This window comes from Hirundo rustica, chromosome 30 (assembly GCF_015227805.2).
Source record: "Hirundo rustica isolate bHirRus1 chromosome 30, bHirRus1.pri.v3, whole genome shotgun sequence".
NCBI classification, from domain to species: Eukaryota; Metazoa; Chordata; class Aves; order Passeriformes; family Hirundinidae; genus Hirundo; species Hirundo rustica.
In genome coordinates, this window is record NC_053479.1 from 403,864 (window position 1) to 424,005 (window position 20,142).

General features: G+C 61.2%; 1 protein-coding gene across 1 annotated transcript; it reads left to right on the top strand.

Moving 5' to 3' along the window:
• Positions 1-1,064: 1,064 nt before the first annotated feature.
• On the top strand, positions 1,065-19,101 carry HDAC7 (histone deacetylase 7). The gene is made up of 24 exons (XM_040088407.2): positions 1,065-1,255; positions 2,777-2,867; positions 3,633-3,744; positions 3,981-4,090; positions 4,282-4,404; positions 4,993-5,093; positions 5,511-5,627; positions 6,152-6,329; positions 7,443-7,651; positions 9,427-9,636; positions 11,115-11,325; positions 11,784-11,917; positions 12,559-12,679; positions 12,817-12,866; positions 14,551-14,658; positions 15,150-15,205; positions 15,346-15,433; positions 15,774-15,893; positions 16,072-16,169; positions 16,380-16,498; positions 17,268-17,401; positions 17,695-17,779; positions 18,579-18,717; positions 18,963-19,101. The coding sequence occupies exons 1-24, from the start codon at positions 1,112-1,114 to the stop codon at positions 19,006-19,008; spliced, it is 2,904 nt and encodes a 967-aa protein (XP_039944341.2). The 5' UTR covers positions 1,065-1,111; the 3' UTR covers positions 19,009-19,101.
• Positions 19,102-20,142: the final 1,041 nt, after the last annotated feature.

Sequence of the window (20,142 nt, forward strand, 5' to 3'; positions counted from 1 at the left end):
CTGGGAATGTCGTGTTTCTGTAAATTCAGCAGAGCTCTGGGAGCTGGGGGTGGAAAAATCCTCTGAGGCAGCGGGAGCTCCGTGATGGGTGAAAATGGGGTGGGTTTAGGGGTAAGGGACAATTTCAGGGGTAACTGGCACAGTTTTGGGGGTATATTGGACAATTTCAGGGGTGTAAATGGCACTGTTTTGGGCTGGTTTCAGGTGTGTGATTCGGGCTGTTTTGAGGGTGTAACTGGGACTATTTTGAGGGTGCAATGGATTATTTCAATGTGTAACTGGCACTGTTTTGAGGGTGTAATGGATTGTTTCAGGGGTGTAATTGGCACTGTTTTGGGGGTGTAATGGATTATTTCATTGTGTAACTGGCACTGTTTTGAGGGTGTAACTGGCTCTGTTTTGGGGTGCAATGGATTATTTCAGTGTGTAACTGGCACTGTTTTTGGTGTGTAACTGGCACTGTTTTGAGGTGTAATGGATTATTTCAGTGTGTAACTGGCACTGTTTTGGGGTGTAATGGATTATTTCAGTGTGTAACTGGCACTGTTTTGGGGTGTAACTGGCTCTGTTTTGGGGTGCAATGGATTATTTCAGTGTGTAACTGGCACTGTTTTGAGGTGTAATGGATTATTTCAGTGTGTAACTGGCACTGTTTTTGGTGTGTAACTGGCACCGTTTTGAGGGTGTAATGGATTATTTCAGTGTGTAACTGGCACTGTTTTGGGGGTGTAATGGATTATTTCAGTGTGTAACTGGCACTGTTTTTGGTGTGTAACTGGCTCTGTTTTGGTGCCCCAGGGGCCGGGTTTCACCCCTCAGGGAGCTTGTGCAGGGAACACCTTCACTCCAGAGCCCTCCTCCCACCACGGTGTCAGGCAGAGGCGCCCCTGGAGCCTCTCCAGAGGAGTGGGATTTACAGGAATCTCCTTCCCCAGCTGAGAGGGGAGGCTCTGCAGGATGTTCCCTGGCAAATCCCCCTCGGTGGGCAGGGCAGGTCCCTGCCGTCCCTGACCCTCCTCGGTGCCCTCCCCGTGACCGAGCCGTGTCCCTTGGTGTCCCCACAGCTGCCGTGACCCCGTGCACCTCCCCGCGGGTGCCCCAGGCCGTCCCCATGGACCTGCGGATCGGGCAGCGCGTGGTCAAGCCCCAGGACACGGCGCTGCTGGCCCTGAAGCAGCAGCAGCTGCAGCACCAGCTCTTCCTGGCCAGCCTGCACCAGCAGCAAGTGGAGCAGCTCGCCCACCAGCACGTCAGGGTACGGTTTGGGGCGGGGGGAGCCCCACGCCCGGCTTTTGGCACGGTTTGGGGCGGGATTGGGCGCTCCGGAGGGTGAATTTTCCCCCCCTGGAACGCGCAGCAGTCCAGCAGAATCGGGGCTGGCTTTGAGTTCCCCTCTCCGGGCAGGGATTCAGAGGAAAAGGCTGGAAATCCCAGTGCCAAAATAACACTCCCAGGTGAATTCCTGCTTTTCCCTGAGCTGGAACATCTGGAGGGGTTTCCAGCCAGCCCAGGGACCTCTGTGACGCAAGGAGGCTGCTGGGGAGGCAGGTGGGGGGCTGGAATTCCAGCCCAAATCCCGGTCCTGCCGAGGCCGGGGGGGGGCTGGAGCCTCCCAGGGTGTCCGGCCGTGCTCCGTGTGCGGGGGATCCCCGCGGGCCGGGAGCTGCCCCTCCTTGGCCCTTGGGAAGTGTCCCCGAGCTCGGTGCCACCCGCGCCTCCGATGTCATTGTCACAAGAGAACCAGCGGGGTTTAGTGGGGATGGCTCCGAGGGAGGCGGGAGGGAGAGCACAGCCAGGGAGATGTGACAGTGCCCGGGGAGATGTGACAGTGCCTGGGGAGATGTGACAGTGCCCGGGGAGATGTGGCAGTGCCCGGGGGGTTGTGACAGTGCCTGGGGAGATGTGGCAGTGTCCGGGGGGTTGTGACAGTGCCCGGGGAGCTGTGACAGTGTCCGGGGAGATGTGACAGTGCCTGGGGAGATGTGACAGTGCCCGGGGGGTTGTGACAGTGCCTGGGGAGATGTGACAGTGCCCGGGGAGATGTGACAGTGCCCAGGGAGATGTGACAGTGTCCAGGGGGTTGTGACAGTGTCCAGGGAGCTGTGACCATGTCCAGAGTGCTGTGACCATGTCCAGGGGGTTGTGACCATGTCCAGGGAGTTGTGACTGTGTCCAGGGAGTTGTGACTGTGTCCAGGGAGCTGTGAACATGTCAAGGGGGTTGTGACCATTTCCAGGGAGCTGTGACCATGCCCAGAGTGCTGTGACCATTTCCAGGGAGCTGTGACCATGCCCAGAGTGCTGTGACCATTTCCAGGGAGCTGTGACCATGCCCAGAGTGCTGTGACCATATTCAGGCACCGAGATCCCCCTGCCTCCCCAGGGCTGCTCCAGGCTCAGGGCAGGATTCAGTCCCACGGATCAATTGGGATCTCCCTCCTACCACAGACACTTTTTTCCTTTTTTCCGCCCTTCCCTACTACTCAACAAAGATTTTTGTTTTGCAACACGGCCGGGATGTGTCCCAACACCCTGAGAGGAGGCAGCGGGTGGGAACAGACAGGTTTTGGGTTTTACGATGTCCCCGGGGAGAGCGCAGCGTCCCTGGAGACCAAAACGTGTCCTGTTTGTTGTGATGGAGCGACTTCACACGCTGCCACCAGCCCGAGGGACACCAGGGACCGTCCCAAACGTGCTCTGCCGTCTGCCCCTGCCTTGGGAGGGGTCGGGGGGCTCGGGCGGGGCTGGGGTCCTGTGCCCACGTCCTGGTCCCGCAGGTGGCCATGGAGTCCCCGCACCGCGAGGCTGAGCCGGGGCAGCAGGAGCAGGAGCTGCGGCAGATCCTCAACAAGGACAAGAGCAAGCGGAGTAAGGGGGGACCCGGGGGGGACCAGAGGGGCTTTTGGGAGGGGGCTTGGGGGGTTCCGCCCTTCCCCGGGCTGAGCTCTGCCTTCCTGTGGGGGAAACGGCTGGGAGAGCATGTGCAGACCCCACTGGGACCCCCGGGCTGGGTTACAGACCCCACTCAGGTGACAGACGCTGCTGGGACCCCCAGATCGGGATTTCAGATCCCCGGGCTGGGTTTGCAGCCCCCACCCATCCTCCAGACCCCTGTGGGACCCCCGGGCTGGGTTTGCAGACCCCCGGGCTGGGTTTGCAGCCCCCACCCATCCTCCAGACCCCTGCGGGACCCCCGGGCTGGGTTTGCAGCCCCCCGGGCTGGGTTTGCAGCCCGCACCCAGCCGCGATCTCCCGGCGCCCTCTGGTGCCGGCGCTCGAGGAGCTGCCGGGGTCTCGCTCCCGAATTTGGGATGCACACGGCTCAGCATCGCACCTAATTAATGATTCATTCATTAATCAACTCGTGCTCGAGGGCACCGAACGCTGGTGCAGATCCGTGGGGCGACCGTGGGGCATTCCTGCTGGGCCAGAGAAATCGGGAATGGGATGGGGACGGACCCTGCCGAGCCTCTCGGGGGGCTCCAGCCGTCCTGCTGTCACTCCTGGAGCCCCGGGGTCGGGACGGTGCCTGCAGGGACCCCTCGGAGCGGCGGTGAGCCCCGCGGGGCCACTGGGGTCCCTGGGGTCGTGGGGGTCCCTGGGGTCACCGTGGTCACCGCGGTCACCACGCAGGTGCTGTGGCCAGCACGGTGGTGAAGCAGAAGTTGGCCGAGGTCATCCTGAAGAAGCAGCAGGCGGCTCTGGAGAGGACCAGCAACGCCCCGGCTGCTGCCCTGCCCTACAGGTAAAGCATTGGCACCCCCTGTCCCTGTCCTTGTCCCTGTCCCTGTTCTGTCCCCTGTCCTTGTCCCTGTCCCTGTCCCTGTCCCTGTTCTGTCCCCTGTCCCTGTCCCTGTCCCTGTCCCCGTCCCTGTGTCCCTGTCCCCATGTCCCTGTCCCTGTGTCCCTGTCCCTGTCCCTGTCCCTGTCCCCGTCCCCGCACAGGAGCAGCTGGGAAGAGGCTCTGGCTTCTCCCCGCAGGTCTCAGGAGCTTCTGGAGCCCGAGGGTCCCTCCCCTGCCGTGCTCAGCACATTCCTGTCCCCCTGTGCTTCTCTCGACCCACCCGAGCATTTTCCACTGCGGAAAACAGGTAAGGGCTGGGGAATGTCCCCGTGTCCCTCAAACCTCGGGAATGTCCCCGTGTCCCTCAAACCTCGGGAATGTCCCCGTGTCCCTCAAACCTCGGGAATGTCCCCGTGTCCCCGATGCCTGCCCGGAGCTGGGCGCTGGCGGCACGGAGCCCGTCCAGGTGGGCTCAGGACTCTTCCCCCGTCCCGGCAGCGTCCGAGCCCAACCTGAAGGTGCGGTGCAAGCCCAGGAAGTGCCTGGACCGGCGCAAGAACCCCCTGACCCGCAAGGAGAGCGCGCCCCCGTCGCTCAAGAGGCGCCCGCCCGAGGCCATCGGTGAGGGCAGCGCCTGGAGGGGCTTGCAGGGACCTCGGGGTCTGCGTCCCCTCTGCCCGGGGTCCTGTGTCCCCTCTGCCTGGGGTCTGTGTCCCCTCTGCCTGGGGTCTGTGTCCCCTCTGCCCGGGGTCCTGTGTCCCCTCTGCCTGGGGTCTGTGTCCCCTCTGCCCGGGGTCCTGTGTCCCCTCTGCTCAGATCCCTGTGTCCCCTCTGCCCGGGTCCCTGTGTCCCCTCTGCCCGGGTCCCTGTGTCCCCTCTGCCTGGGTCCCTGTGTCCCCTCTGCTCTGATACCGCATCCCTGGGCATCACAGCTTTCTGTTGGTTTGGTTTTTGTTTGTTGAATTTAACATTTGGGTGTTCGTTAGGGTTTTGTTGTGAGGTAGGATGAGGAGAGAAGTAAAGTGGGTGTCTGTCTGTCCCCTCACCCTGTGACTGTCCCCTCACCCCGTGTCCATCCATCCCCTCACCCCGTGTCCATCCATCCCCTCCCCGGTGTCTGTCCATCCCCTCACCCTGTGTCCGTCCATCCCCTCCCCGGTGTCCGTCCATCCCCTCCCCGGTGTCCGTCTGTCCGTCCGTCCGTCCCAGACTCGTCCCCCAGCAGCAGCAGCACGCCGGTGTCGGGCTGCAGCTCTCCCAACGACAGCCTGCCTGCCGAGCACGGCGCGCTGCCCGCCGCGGCGCACGAGGTGAGCGCCGCCGTCCCTGGGCTGTCCCCGGGCTGTCCCCGGGCTGTCCTGTGGGTGTCCCTGGGCTGTCCTGTGGGTGTCCCTGGGCTGTCCCATGGGTGTCCCCGGGCTGTCCCCAGGCTGTCCTGTGGGTGTCCCTGGGCTGTCCCCGGGCTGTCCCTCGGCTGTTCCCACTGTCCCCAGGCTGTCCTGTGGGTGTCCCCAGGGTGTCCCCAAGGCTCTCCCCGGGCTGCCTCCGCTGTCCCTGGGCTGTTCCCCCACTGTCCCCACTGTCCCCAGGCTCTCCCCGGGCTGTCCCCGCTGTCCCCAGGCTGTCCCGTGGGTGTCCCCGCGCTGTCCCCAGGCTGTCCCCGCGCTGTCCCGTGGGTGTCCCCGTGCTGTCCCCACGCGTGTCCCTGATGCCGGTTTTCGGTGCAGACGCCTCTGGCCCAGCGGCTGATGATGCAGGAGAGCTCCCTGGCGCAGTTCGCCCTGCAGAGCGCGGCCTCGCTGCCGGCCATCACCCTGGGGCTGCCGGCCACCACCAGCGCCAGGGTAGGTGCCGGGGGCTCCTTCCCTCTCCCGCGGGGTTTTCCCTGGGGTTTGGGGCTCCCGGTGCTGCCCACGGGCGTGGCAGGGAAACTTCTGGGGCTCCGAGCTCAGAGCTTCTGAGTTTCCTCGGGGCTCTGCCCCGATGGCAGCCTGGATCCAGTCGTCTGGAATCTTAATAATACAAAAATAACAAAGGATGAGGCGTCGGCTGTGTTGGGTCAAACTGGAACGAGGCGACGACAAGGGGCAAAAGGCAGGAGGCCAGGGTCAGACCTGGGTGGGAGCTAAGGTGGGCTCTGAGGGAGGGGAATGTTAAAATCCCTGCGCTAAAAAATCAACTCGGGATAACGCAGAGACCCAGGAACCCTCCAGTGTCGCTTTCACGCCCGAACAAGCTCCTCGCTTATTGCTTCCTGAGCTTCCCAAGGCATTTTCTCCAGGGTTCTCTCCTTCCCTGGAGGAGCCCCCCTCCAGTCGTCGGGGCCGGCCCCGGGGCCGCGTCCCTGACGCCGTGCCCGTGCCCGCAGGGCGAGGCCGAGCGCCGGGCGCTGCCGGGCCTGGCTCACCGCGTGCTGCCGGCCGCGCACTCGCCCGTCTTCATCCCGGCCGGCCTGGAGCAGCGCGAGCCCGGCGGCGCGCCGCCCCCGCGCCTGCAGCCCGTCATCATCCTCGAGCCCTCGGGCACGCACGCGCCGCTGGTGGCAGGTCAGCCTCGGGGTTCGGGGTTTGGGGTTTGGGGTTTGGGGTTTGGGGTTCAATCTTCTCCTCCCGCTGGAGCCGGGGTTAAGGCGCGGGATGAGCGCGGTTTGGCATTCGGAGTTTGTTAATTTGATTTGTTAATTCTTGCCCGCATTACGCTCTCACCAGCCCTGAGCTCTGGCTGTGAGGTGGAAAAGTCCAGCAGCTGTGACTCTTCCCAAAGTCCTTTAAGTGCTAATTACCTAATAATGAGGTGACACCTTTATTATTTATGCTTTTAACCCAAGAATGACCGCCCAAGCTCAGCAATGCCGACCAATATCACCCAATTGGAAAATAATCATAAATAATAATATATATTATATAAGTAATATAGACGATAATATACAAAAATAAATAGTATCAATATTATTAATAATATAAATAACATTATGAAGTAATAAATCATAATAAAGTCATATACAAAAATAATAAATGATAATAGATAATAAAGAATATAAAGAATCTTATATAAAAATAATAAAGAATATGAATAGGATAAATAACGTAGATAATTATATAAAATAATAACACAAAATAATTCTTAATAATAAATAATAATAGAAATAATAGCTGTAATGAAAATAATATAAATAATATTAATAATATTAATAATGACTATAAATAATATTAATACTATAAAAATAATATAGACTACTATAAAATAATATAGAATAATTAAAAATACTATAGAATATATAGAAATGCTATAGAATAATATAGACATCATAGAATAATATAGAAATAATATAGAATAATATAGAAATATAGAAATAATATAAAAATACTATAGATTAATATAAAAATAATATATAATAATATAGAATTATATAGAAAATTATAGAAATAATATATAATAATATAGAAAAAACAAATAATAGAAATAATATATTTAATAGATGAATAATAATATATAAATAATAATAAATAATTACAAATAACAATATAAGTAATATAAACAATAATTAATAAACGCCCAACTCCAGACCCAAAGCCCCGTCCCAAACACTTGATACCGAGCAGAAAACGCGCTCACACACGCGCGCAGCCCCAGCCCTCACCCGTGGCCTGTCCCCGCAGTGCCGGGCCTGGGCGCCGTGCCCTTCTCCTTCGCGCCGTCGCTGGTGCCCGCGGAGCGCCTGGCGCTGCCCGGCCCGCACAAGCCGCTGGGCAGGACGCGCTCGGAGCCGCTGCCGCAGAGCCCCGGCGCCGTGCAGCAGCACCTGCTCTTCCAGCAGCACCACGCGCACTTCCTGGAGCGCCTCAAGCAGCAGACGCACCTGGGCAAGGTGAGGCGCGACCCCGGGAGGTGCCCGACGGCCCCCAATCGCCAAATCCGGCTGTGCCCTGGCGCACTTTTGATTGGGGTTTAGGTTTAACCGTCTTCTTTTTGTCCCGAATTTTAAGTGGGAATATATCGCCTCCTTCGAATTGGTTTATTGTCTTGGTCTTTGATGTAGGAGTTATTTGAATGTTTCTAAGGTGTTAAATTCCCCTTCTTTTTGGGTTTTTTGGTTTTTTTTTTAATGGGATGCATGTCTTTTGTTACGAGTATGGAGGGAACGTCAGGATAGAACAATGTTAGGAACTTGGAGCAGTAAGGAATAATCCAAAATACCAGAACCCCGCGCTGGGGGTGCAGGGTGACGCTGCCACCGCTGCCAGGTGACCCAGTAAATGTCAGATAAACTTTGACACCAGACTCACCTGAAATATTCCTTTTGTGATCGCAACAAAAATTCCCTTTGGTTTTTTTCCTTAAAAAATCCCTTTATAATCACGATATTTTATTTTCACGCTTCCTCTTTACTGCTACAAAGAAATAACACAGTTACCATTTCCTACCAGCAAAAAAACTCCTCGTTACCGCCTTTCCTCCCCTTGTGTAAAAGAGGGGAGCGGAGGATTTTGGAAAAGCAAACAGAGGTCAGATAAAAACCTCTGCTTGTGCTTAACCCAAAATGCTCATTCCCTAAACCGAGCGAGGAGTTGATCTTAGGTGCGGTGACATCTACGTTGTTTATTTAGGTGTGAGCAAACCTTAGGTGTGAGCAAATTTCAGGTGTGAGCAGATTTTAGATGTGAGCAAACCTTAGGTGTGAGTTAACCTTAGATGTGAGCAAATTTTAGATGTGAGTAAATTTTAGATGTGAGCAAATTTTAGATGTAAATTTGATGTGACCAAACCTTAGATGTGAGTAAATTTTAGATGTGAGCAAACCTCAGGTGTGAGTTAACGTTAGATGTGAGTAAATTTTAGATGTGAGTAAATTTTAGATGTGAGCAAACCTTAGGTGTGAGCAAATCTCAGGTGTGAGCATACCTCAGGTGTGAGCATACCTCAGGGGTGCACAGCCTCAGGTGTGAGCATACCTCAGGTGTGCGCAGCCTCAGGTGTGCACAGGCTCAGGTGTGCGCAGCCTCAGGTGTGCGCAGCCTCAGGTGTGAGCATACCTCAGGTGTGAGCATACCTCAGGGGTGCACAGCCTCAGGTGTGAGCATACCTCAGGTGTGAGCATACCTCAGGTGTGAGCGTACCTCAGGTGTGCGCAGCCTCAGGTGTGCACAGCCTCAGGTGTGCGCAGGCTCAGGTGTGCACAGGCTCAGGTGTGAGCATTCCTCAGGTGTGCACAGCCTCAGGTGTGAGCGTACCTCAGGTGTGCGCAGCCTCAGGTGTGCACAGCCTCAGGTGTGAGCATACCTCAGGTGTGAGCATACCTCAGGTGTGTGCAGGCTCAGGTGTGCGCAGCCTCAGGTGTGCGCACCTCAGGTGTGAGCATACCTCAGGTGTGAGCGTACCTCAGGTGTGCACAGGCTCAGGTGTGCGCAGCCTCAGGTGTGAGCGTACCTCAGGTGTGCACAGCCTCAGGTGTGAGCATACCTCAGGTGTGCGCAGGCTCAGGTGTGCGCAGGCTCAGGTGTGCGCAGGCTCAGGTGTGAGTGTACCTCAGGTGTGAGCGTACCTCAGGTGTGCGCAGGCTCAGGTGTGCACAGCCTCAGGTGTGAGCGTACCTCGGGTGTGCGCACCCTGCCACCTCCCCTGTCGCTGTCCCCTCGGCTGCAGCGCATGGCCAAGTCCAGCGAGAAGCCCCGGCTGCGGCAGATCCCGTCCTCGGAGGACATGGACGCCGAGGGGCCGCTGCCGGGGGTCGCGGCCGAGCCCGGGGACCCCGGCAGGACGCGGGCGGAGCCGCCGCGGCCCGGCAGCAGCGGGAAGGAGCCCGAGAGGACGCCGAGGATGGGGCAGGCGCAGGAGGAGCTGGTGCTGCAGCAGGTACACGCTGTCACGGGTGGGGACACGGGGACAGCGTCTGTGCCACCGCTGCAGCTCACAGGGACGCCCCTGGTGTCAGCGCAGCTGGGTGCTGTCCCCAGATTGCCGGGCTTTGTCCCCCGATTGCCGGGTTTTTGTCCCCACATTGCCGGGCTCTGTCCCCCGATTGCCGGCTCTGTCCCCAGATTGCCGGGCTTTGTCCCCAGATTGCTGAGTTTTGTCCCCAAATTGCCGGGCTCTGTCCCCCGATTGCCGGGCTTTGTCCCCAGATTGCTGAGTTTTGTCCCCAGATTGCCGGGCTCTGTCCCCAGATTGCCGGGCTTTGTCCCCAGATTGCCGGGTTTTGTCCCCAGATTGCTGAGTTTTGTCCCCAAATTGCCGGGCTCTGTCCCCAGATTGCCGGGCTTTGTCCCCAGATTGCTGAGTTTTGTCCCCACATTGCCGGGCTCTGTCCCCAGATTGCCGGGCTCTGTCCCCAGATTGCCGGGCTCTGTCCCCAGATTGCCGGGTTTTGTCCCCAGATTGCCGGGTTTGTCCCCAGATTGCCGGGTTTTTGTCCCCAAATTGCCGGGCTTTGTCCCCACATTGCCGAGTTTTGTCCCCAAATTGCCGGGTTTTTGTCCCCAAATTGCCGGGCTCTGTCCCCAAATTGCCGAGTTTTGTCCCCACATTACCGGGTTTTGTCCCCAAATTGCCCGGCTCTGTCCCCAGATTGCCGGGTTTGTCCCCAGATTGCCGAGTTATGTCCCCAAATTGCCGGGTTTTTGTCCCCAAATTGCCGGGTTTGTCCCCAGATTGCCGGCTCTGTGCCATCGCTGCTGTCACTGCGGGGCTGAGCCGGCAGGGAGCAGCAGATGCTGGGACAGTCCCGTCCTGTCCCGTCCTGTCCCGTCCTGTCCCGTCCTGTCCCGTCCCTGCTCTGAGCCCGGAGCAGCCGCTGGATCCGGCTCTGGACATGCCGAATAGGGCCCTGTCCCCTGTCCCCTGTCCCCTGTCCCTGTCCCCTGTCCCCTGTCCCCTGTCCCCTGTCCCCTGTCCCTGTCCCCTGTCCCTGTCCCCTGTCCCCTGTCCCCTGTCCCCTGTCCCTGTCCCTGTCCCCTGTCCCTGTCCCCTGCTGCTCCACCCTGGGGACTCTTGGCCCTTGGGAAGTGTCCCCGAGCTCGGTGCCACCCGCGCCTCCGATGTCATTGTCACAAGAGAACCAGCGGGGTTTAGTGGGGATGGGTCTGAGGGAGGCGGGAGGGAGAGCACAGCCAGGGAGGTGTGACAGTGCCCGGGGAGATGTGGCAGTGCCCAGGGAGATGTGACAGTGCCCGGGGGGCTGTGACAGTGCCCGGGGAGATGTGACAGTGCCTGGGGAGATGTGACAGTGCCCGGGGAGCTGTGACAATGTCCAGGGGGTTGTGACCATGCCCAAGGAGCTGTGACCGTGCCCAGGCCCCTCTCCCCTCACCCCTCACGGTGTCCTGTCCCCCCAGGCCTTTCTCTGGGACTCCTTCCAGCGGGTGCAGCAGCAGCTCCTCAAGCGCCAGCCCCTGGCCGACCCCCCCGTGGTGCCCCCCGGCCACCGGCCCCTGTCCAGGGCCCAGTCGTCCCCGGCCACGGCCACCGTGTCCCTCCCTGCCCAGGACGCCAAGGCGCTGGCCCTGCCCGTGCAGGAGCAGCCGCCCAAGCCGCACTTCACCACAGGTACGGCCACACCCGAGGGGCTGGGGGCAGGAGGGGACCCGGGGATGTCCTGGGGCAGCTCCACATCGATCCTGGTCGTTCCCGGACTCTTGGGAGCGCTGGGAGAGAGCCGGGGGTGAGGGGACACTTCTCCTTAGCTCAGGGGGCTTTTCCAGGCAGGGTTTGCCCACCTGGCCCCTGGCTGCATTCCTGGGACACCTCTCCTGGGGATGCAAGGCACGGGGAGCTTCCAGCAGGTGTGGGAGAGAGGCCCTGGGGGTTTGGGGCAGGATCTCTCGGGTTTCGGGCAAGATCTCTTGGGTTTGGGGCAGGATCTCGCAGGTTTGGGGCAGGATCTCCTCCCAGGTTTGGGGCAGGATCTCGCAGGTTTGGGAGGGGTTTTCGTCAATATCTGGGGTCTCGGAGCCCCTGCAGGGGAGCTGAGGGAGCAGCTCTGCAGCTCTGGCGGTGCCTGGCAGGGCTGGTGTACGACTCGGTGATGCTGAAGCACCAATGCTCCTGCGGGGACAACAGCAACCACCCCGAGCACGCCGGCAGGATCCAGAGCATCTGGTCCCGGCTGCAGGAGCGGGGCCTGCGCAGCCGCTGCGAGGTGAGCTGCGAGGGGCTGGGCCCGTCTGCATCCCCCCGATCCCATTCTGTCCCTCCTGATCCTATTTCATCCCTCCTGATCCCATTCTGTCCCTCCTGATCCTATTTCATCCCTCCTGATCCCATTCTGTCCCTCCTGATCCTATTTCATCCCTCCTGATCCCACTCTGTCCCTCCTGATCCCACCTCCATCCCACCCCATGCCATGCCATCCCTCCTGATCCCACCCCGCCCTTCCTGATCCCTTTCCATCCCCCCTGATCCCATCTCCATCCCTCCCAATCCTATTCCACCCCTCCTGATCCCATTCCATCCCTTCTGATCCCATTCTGTCCCTCCCAATCCCATTCTGTCTCTCCTGATCCCATTCCATCCCCCGATCCCATTCCATCCCCCCTGATCCCACCCCTCCTCACCTGTTCATCCCCCCTTTTCCTGCTCTGCCGATCCCCACCCGGGATTTTGGCCGTGCCGGGAGCTGGGCACGGGGAGAGGCTGCTCCCTCCAAACCGGGGGGGTTTCACCAGCTGGGGTTTCACCAGCCCACCGCCAGCTCCAGCCCGGTGAAACCCCTCTCCGGGCTCCGGAGCCGCGGCCGCGCTCTGGGGGTGCCGGAATCCCGACCCCCCCCGTGTCCCACAGTGCCTGCGGGGCCGCAAGGCCACCCTGGAGGAGCTGCAGTGCGTGCACAGCGAGCGCCACGTGCTGCTCTACGGCACCAACCCCCTCAACCGCCTCAAACTGGACAACGGGAAGCTGGCAGGTGGGGTCCCCGCCCTGCCCCCTGCCCCCTGCCACCTGCCCCCTGCCACCCCACCCTGGGGAGGGCTCCCGCCGGCTCCTCGGGGTGCAGGGCGCAGCCCGGCCCCGTTTTCCCAGCCCTGTCCCCTCTCTCCACAGGGATCCTGTCCCAGAGGACGTTTGTGATGCTGCCCTGCGGAGGGGTTGGGGTGAGTTCTCCGTCCCTGCTCTGGGGTTTGGGAGGGGTAGGGGTGAGTTCCCCATCCTTGCTTTAGGTTTTGGGGGATTGAGGTCACTGCTCCATCCCTGCTCCAGGTTTTGGGGTCACTGCTCCATCCCTGCTCTGGGTTTTGGGGTCACTGCTCCATCCCTGCTCCAGGTTTTGGGCAGGGCCGTTCCTTTTTGGCCCCTCGGGGGTCTCAGGGCAGCTCCCGAAGCCTCTGGGCTGCCCGGCTGGGGCTGTTTGATGGAGCTGTTGGATCCGAGCTGCTCCCGGTCCTTGGGGAGGTCTGAGCAGCGCTCTGGAATGGATCCTGGATCCAGAGCCCCCTGAGGGGAAGGGGATCCTGCTCTGGAATGGATCCTGGATCCAGAGCTCCCCGAGGGGAAGGGGATCCTGCTCTGGAATGGATCCTGGATCCAGAGCTCCCCGAGGGGAAGGGGATCCTGCTCTGGAATGGATCCTGGATCCAGAGCTCCCCGAGGGGAAGGGGATCCTGCTCTGGAATGGGATCCTGGATCCAGAGCCCCCTGAGGGGAAGGGGATCCTGCTCTGGAATGGATCCTGGATCCAGAGCCCCCCGAGGGGAAGGGGATCCTGCTCTGGAATGGATCCTGGATCCAGAGCCCCCGAGGGCAGCAGGAGGGGCTGGCAGCACGGGGGTCCCCACTGAGGGTGGGCAGCGGTGACACGGGGACAGCAGCTCACCCCTCCTCTCCAGCCCTTCCGAGCCCTCTCCATTCGCAGCTTTCCTTCCTGGTTTCTCTGCGTTCACTGCCTCCTCCTCTCCTCCTGTCCCTGTCCCTGTCCCTGTCCCTGTCCCTGTCCTGTCTCTCTCTTTCAGGAAGGGGCTCCCTCGGCGCCTTCCTGCTGCCTCTTCTGGTTCTGCTCCTCTCCTTGCGGCCCGCGCTGGGCTCCAGCTCTGCTTTCCCTGCTCTGCCCCCTTTCCCTGCTCTGCTCCCGGGGTGCAGCCGCCCCTCGGGGCGCGGGGGGCTCCGGGCTCACCGCCCCCGTCAGAAGAGACCTCTGAGTGCTGAGCAAACCGGGATGTTTGGTTAAAGGCTAAAATCACACCAGGTAAAGGCGGGCAGGAGGAGAACGTGGGGTGGCACATTGTGACCTTGGGCTGGCACAGTGTCACCTTGGGCTGGCACAGCGTCACCTAGGGTGGCACAGCGTCACCTTGGGCTGGCACAGCATCACCTGGGGTGGCACAGTGTCACCTTGGGCTGGCACAGTGTCACCTGGGCTGGCACAGCGTCACCTGGGGTGGCACAGTGTCACCTGGGCTGGCACAGCGTCACCTAGGGTGGCACAGCGTCACCTGGGCTGGCACAGCGTCACCTTGGGCTGGCACAGTGTCACCTAGGGTGGCACAGCGTCACCTGGGCTGGCACAGCGTCACCTGGGGTGGCACAGCGTCACCTGGGCTGGCACAGCGTCACCTGGGGTGGCACAGCGTCACCTGGGCTGGCACAGCGTCACCTTGGGCTGGCACAGTGTCACCTAGGGTGGCACAGCGTCACCTTGGGCTGGCACAGCGTCACCTTGGGCTGGCACAGTGTCCAGTGTCCAGCCCCGAGGGGTGAGGCCGTGGCTCCCAGGGGTGTCCCCTGGCGCTGTGACCCCGTGTGACCCCGTGTGACCCCGTGTGACCGATGTCCCCGTCCCAGGTGGACAGTGACACCATCTGGAACGAGCTGCACTCGTCCAACGCTGCCCGCTGGGCCGCTGGCAGTGTCACCGAGCTGGCCTTCAAGGTGGCCACCAGGGAGCTGAAGGTAGGTGGTGGCTTGGGGGGGGACAGGGTGGTGTCACCCCATGGCCAGGGGTCCCAGGGTAATGTCACCCCACAGCTGGGGGGTCCCAGGGTAATGTCACCCCATGGCCAGGGGTCCCGGGGCTGTGTGGCCGTGTGACACTGGACACAATGTGTGTGACACTGGCTGTGTGTGACACTGGGGACATGGGCTGTGTTACACTGGGGTCACAGGCTGTGTGTGACACTGGCTGTGTGTGACACTGGCTGTGTGTGACACTGGGGTCACAGGGTGTGTGTGACACTGGCTGTGTGTGACACTGGGGACATGGGCTGTGTGACGCTGGCGTCACAGGCTGTGTGTGACACTGGCTGTGTGTGACACTGGCTGTGTGTGACACTGGGGTCACAGGCTGCGTGTGACACCGGGGACACGGGCTGTGTGTCACCCCGGCGGTGGCATCTCTGCCCCCTGACCTTTGCTCTGACCCCTGACCTTTGCTGTGTCCCCAGAACGGCTTTGCCGTGGTGCGGCCGCCCGGACACCACGCGGATCCTTCCACGGCCATGTGAGACCCCTCCCCTCCCTTTTGGGGAGCCCCAAAATGCAGCTCCGTGCCTCAACCCCCCCCGACCCCCCGGAGCCTGTCCCGGGGCAGGGCTGGGCGCTCCGGAGGGGCCCCGAGGTGACTCCCACCCCTCTTCCCAGGGGATTCTGCTTCTTTAACTCGGTGGCCATCGCTGCCAGGCAGCTGCAGCAGAAGGGGAAGCTCAGCAAGATCCTCATCGTGGACTGGGTGAGTCCCCGCGTGTCCCCAGCACATCCCGGGGACAATTCCCGCTCCAGCTCCTCGTGGGAGCGCGGCCGGAGCCGCCTGGGGTTGTCGGGATGGGGGAGCAGGAGCGGATCCTGGGCTGGGGGATCCAGACCCGGCTGCTCTGGGCTCCCTGGGGTTCTGGGGCCACGCCGCAGCTGCCAAAATCCTCTGCAAAAAAGCATGAAAAAGGAATCTGCCAAAAGATTTGCTTGGAAATTAAGGGTGAAAAAGAGAGTGCCCTAAATTTAAAATAAAATAAAATAAAATAAAATAAAATCCAATAAAAAGGCTGAAGGAAAGGCCTCCTCCCTCCCTGCAGGACGTTCACCACGGCAACGGGACCCAGCAGATTTTCTACAGGGACCCCGAGGTTCTCTACATCTCCCTGCACCGCCACGACGACGGGAACTTCTTCCCGGGGAGCGGAGCCGCCGACGAGGTGGGAGGGGGACGGAGGGGACGGAGGGGATGGAGGGGACAGCAGGACACGGGGAGGGACCCCCAAACACCCCCCATGGCACAGGACAGGGGTTGGGACCCCCACCCGCCTCCCCCAGGCCCGGGGACCCCCCTGGGGACACATCCCGGCCTCACCCTGTCCTTTTGCTTCCTCCCAGGTGGGCGCCGGCCCCGGCGAGGGCTTCAACGTCAACGTGGCCTGGGCTGGGGGCCTCGACCCCCCCATGGGGGACCCCGAGTACCTGGCTGCCTTCAGGTACCGTCCCCATGTCCCATGGTCTGTGAGGGGCTCACCCTGCTCCCCATCCCCTTATCCCTGTGTGGGGCTGACCCCATTCCCCATCCCCTTTTCCCCTTTTCCCTTTTCCCCTTTTCCCCTTTTCCCCTTTTCCCCTTTTCCCCTTTTCCCCTTTTCCCCATTCCCCATCCCCTCCTGACCCCTCTCCCCGTCCCCTTTTCCCCTCAGGACCGTGGTGATGCCGATCGCCCACGAGTTCTGTCCCGACCTGGTGCTGGTGTCGGCGGGGTTCGACGCGGCCGAGGGCCACCCGGCCCCCCTGGGCGGCTACAGAGTCTCTGCCAAGTGTAAGGAGGTGGCTCGGGGCGGGACGTCCCCTCTTGTGATTTATTGTTTGTTTTAATTTGATTTGTTAAATCTCTTCTCTTCGGAAGTTGTTTGCGGACGGACTTTGGTTAGACAAATTCATACAACAGGGTTTTTTTTAATTTTTTTTTTTTTTTTACAACTACATTTATGTAAAAGGAAGCTGATGGCGGCTGTGTTTTGTGAGGCTGAACATTCGATAGCCCCTGCACGGTTCCATATCTGCCCACTGAGGGGCGGCTGCTCCGGGGGCAGCACGGGAGGTTTTGGGGTTGGGTTTGATGTTTGCACACTGAGGAGTGTCCTCTTTGGGGGAGTTTGAGAGATTTTGGGGTTGGGTTTGGTATTTGCCCACCGAGGAGTGTCCTCTCTGGGGGAGCACAGGAGGTTTTGGGGTTGGGTTTGATGTTTACCCACCGAGGAGTGTTCTCTCTGGGGGCAGCACAGGAGGTTTTGGGGTTGGGTTTGATATTTACCCACCGAGGATTGTCCTCTCTGGGGGAGTTTGAGAGATTTTGGGGTTGGGTTTGATGTTTGCCCACCGAGGAGTGTCCTCTTTGGGGGAGTTTGAGAGATTTTGGGGTTGTGTTTGATGTTTGCCCACTGAGGAGTGTCCTCTCCGGGGGCACACGGGAGGTTTTGGGGTTGGGTTTGATATTTACCCACCGAGGAGTGTCCTCTCTGGGGGAGTTCCGGAGGTTTTGGGGTTGGGTTTGGGCAGGGGGAGGTGACGCCGCCGGCTCCCCGCAGGTTTTGGCTACATGACCAAGCAGCTGATGAGCCTGGCGGGGGGAGCCGTGGTGCTGGCGCTGGAGGGGGGCCACGACCTCACGGCCATCTGTGACGCGTCCGAGGCCTGCGTGTCCGTCCTGCTGGGCCACGAGGTGAGGGGCAGGGCTGGGCTGGCACCAGGGGACAGCGATCCATCCTGGGGACAGCCACTGTGAGCCCCCAATGTCCCCTGGGGACAGCCACTGTGAGCCCCCAGTGTCCCCTGTGAGCCCCCAATGTCCCCTGTGAGCCCCCAGTGCCACCAATCCATCCTGGGGACAGCCACTGGGAGCTCCCAATGTCCCTTGGTGCCACCACTCCCCATGAACCCCCATGTCCCCCCGTGTCCCTCCATGTCCCCCCGTGTCCCCCCCGTGTCCCCCTGTGTCCCCCCGTGTCCCCGCAGCCGGAGCCGCTCCCGGAGGAGAGCGTGAGGCAGAAGCCCAACGCCAACGCCGTGCGCTCCCTGGAAGCCGTGATCCAGGTCCAGAGTGAGTGACCCAGGCACGGGGAGGGGGGGACACTGCTGGGGACCGCCTGGGGGGGGTCCCCGTCATCATCATCATCATCATCATCATCATCATCATTATCATCATCATCCTCACGGGAGGGGGGTGCCTCAAGTGTGCACTCACTGCAGTGGGAGCCCAGAAACCTGGGAGAGCCCTGACCTGGGACACCCCAAATCTGGGACACCCCTATCCCGGAATATCCTTATCCTGGGATATCCCTGCCCTGGGCACCCCTGCCCTGGGACACATACCCCTGCCCTGAGATATCCCTATCCTAGGATATCCCTATCCTTGGACATCCCTATCCTGGGACACCCCTATCCCGGGTCCCCCCTGTCCCGGGACACCCCTATCCTGGGATATCCCTAACCTCAGACACCCCTATCCTGGGCCACCCCTGACCTGGGCCACCCCCATCCCGGGCCCCCCCTGTCCTGGGCCACCCCTATCCCGGGACACCCCTGCCCTGGGCCACCCCCATCCCGGGCCCCCCCTGTCCCGGGACACCCCTATCCTGGGACGCCTCTATCCTGGAATATCCCTATCCTGAGATATCCCTATCCTGGGACACCCCTATCCTGGGATATCCCTAACCTCAGACACCCCTATCCTGGGCCCCCCCTGTCCTGGGACACCCCTATCCCGGGACACCCCTATCCTGGGATATCCCTATCCTGGGCCACCCCCTGTCCCGGGCCACCACAATCCCGGTGCCCCGTGTCCCGGTGCCCCGTGTCCCGGTGTCCCCCGCAGCGCCGCTGTCCCCTCGCTCCCGCAGGTAAATACTGGGTGGCCGTGCAGCGCTGCGCCTCCACGCTGGGCTGCTCCTTCCTGGAGGCTCAGCACCACGAGGCCGACGAGGTGGAGACGGTCACGGCCCTGGCGTCGCTCTCGGTGGCCGTCATGGTGGAGAAGAGGTGACGCTCCCGGGGGGTGGCGGCGCCGCGTCCCCCCGACCCTGCACGAGGTTCCGGAGCTCGGGGCCTGGGTGGGACCCTGGGAATTCCGTGCCGGGCTCTTCCCCGATGAAATCCCGGCCAAATCCTCCTGCCTGTGGCTGGGGGTGTCGGCTGCTGCCAGCAGGGTCCCCTCCCTCCCGGCGCTGTCCCCGCGGCGGCGCGCCGTGACCCGCAGCCCCTCACGCGTCCCGTTCCCGCCGCAGGGCGCAGGAGGAGCCCATGGAGCAGGAGGAGCCCATGAACCAGTGACAGGCCGGGGTCCGGCTCCCGTGTGTCCCCCTCGGCCCCGGGGCGCGGCCCTGGACCCCTGGAAGGGACATTCCACGGAAGGGACATTCCACGGAAGGGACATTCCACGGAAGGGACATTCCATGGAAGGGACATTCCCTGCGCTCCTGGGACATTCCCTGGGCTCCTGGAAGGGACATTCCACGGAAGGGACATTACTGCACTCCTGGAAGGGACATTCCCTGGACCCCTGGACGGGACATTCCATGGAAGGGACATTCCCTGCACTCCTGGGACATTCCCTGGGCTCCTGGAAGGGACAATCCTGAGCTCCTGGAAGGGACAGTCCATGGACCCCTGGAAAGGACATTCCCTGGGCTCCTGGAAAGGACATTCCCTGGGCTCCTGGAAAGGACATTCCCTGGGCTCCTGGAAAGGACATTCCCCATCCAAGCAGCCGGGAGCACGGAGAGCCCCGAGCCCGCACCGTGCCCGCAGCCGCTCCCCGATCCCGGGAACGCCCCAGCCCTGCGGCACGGGCCCCCCGATCCCGGGCAGGATTCCCTTCCTCACCGGGGAGGGCCGGACGTTGGGATGGACGCTCGGACCGCCCTGGGGACGGCTCCCGGAGCTCCCCCCGTGCCTGGGAGGAGGATCCCGGGATTTCCTCGGTCGGGACGGGATCTCCACGACCTCTCCAGAGGTTCCCTGGCCGCCCTCGCCCTGCTGGGCAACAGGGGCGGCAGGGACGGGGCCGGGAGCTGGCTGGGCACGGGAGGGTTCAGAGGAACGTGTGGAGCATCCCGAGGAGCATCCCGAGGAATGTTTGGAGCATCCTGAGGAATGCTCAGAGCGTCCTGAGGAAGGTTCGGAGCGTCCCGAGGAAGTTTTGGAGCATCCTGAGGAGGGTTTGGAGCATCCCAGAGAAGCTTTGGAGCGTCCCCGGCGAGGGCAGAGCGCGGGCAGTGCCCGGGGGTCGCTCCGGGCTCCGATTTGCACTATGGACCCCGACAGCGCCGATGTGAGCCCGGCTCCTCTTCCCGGGGAATTCCGGGATCCGTGCCGCTCTTTGCCCGGGTGCCTCCAGCCCCGGGTGGGGGTTTGGGTCCCTGCAGCCCCCTGCCCAGCCCAGGTCCCCAAAGCCCCTCGGGCCCC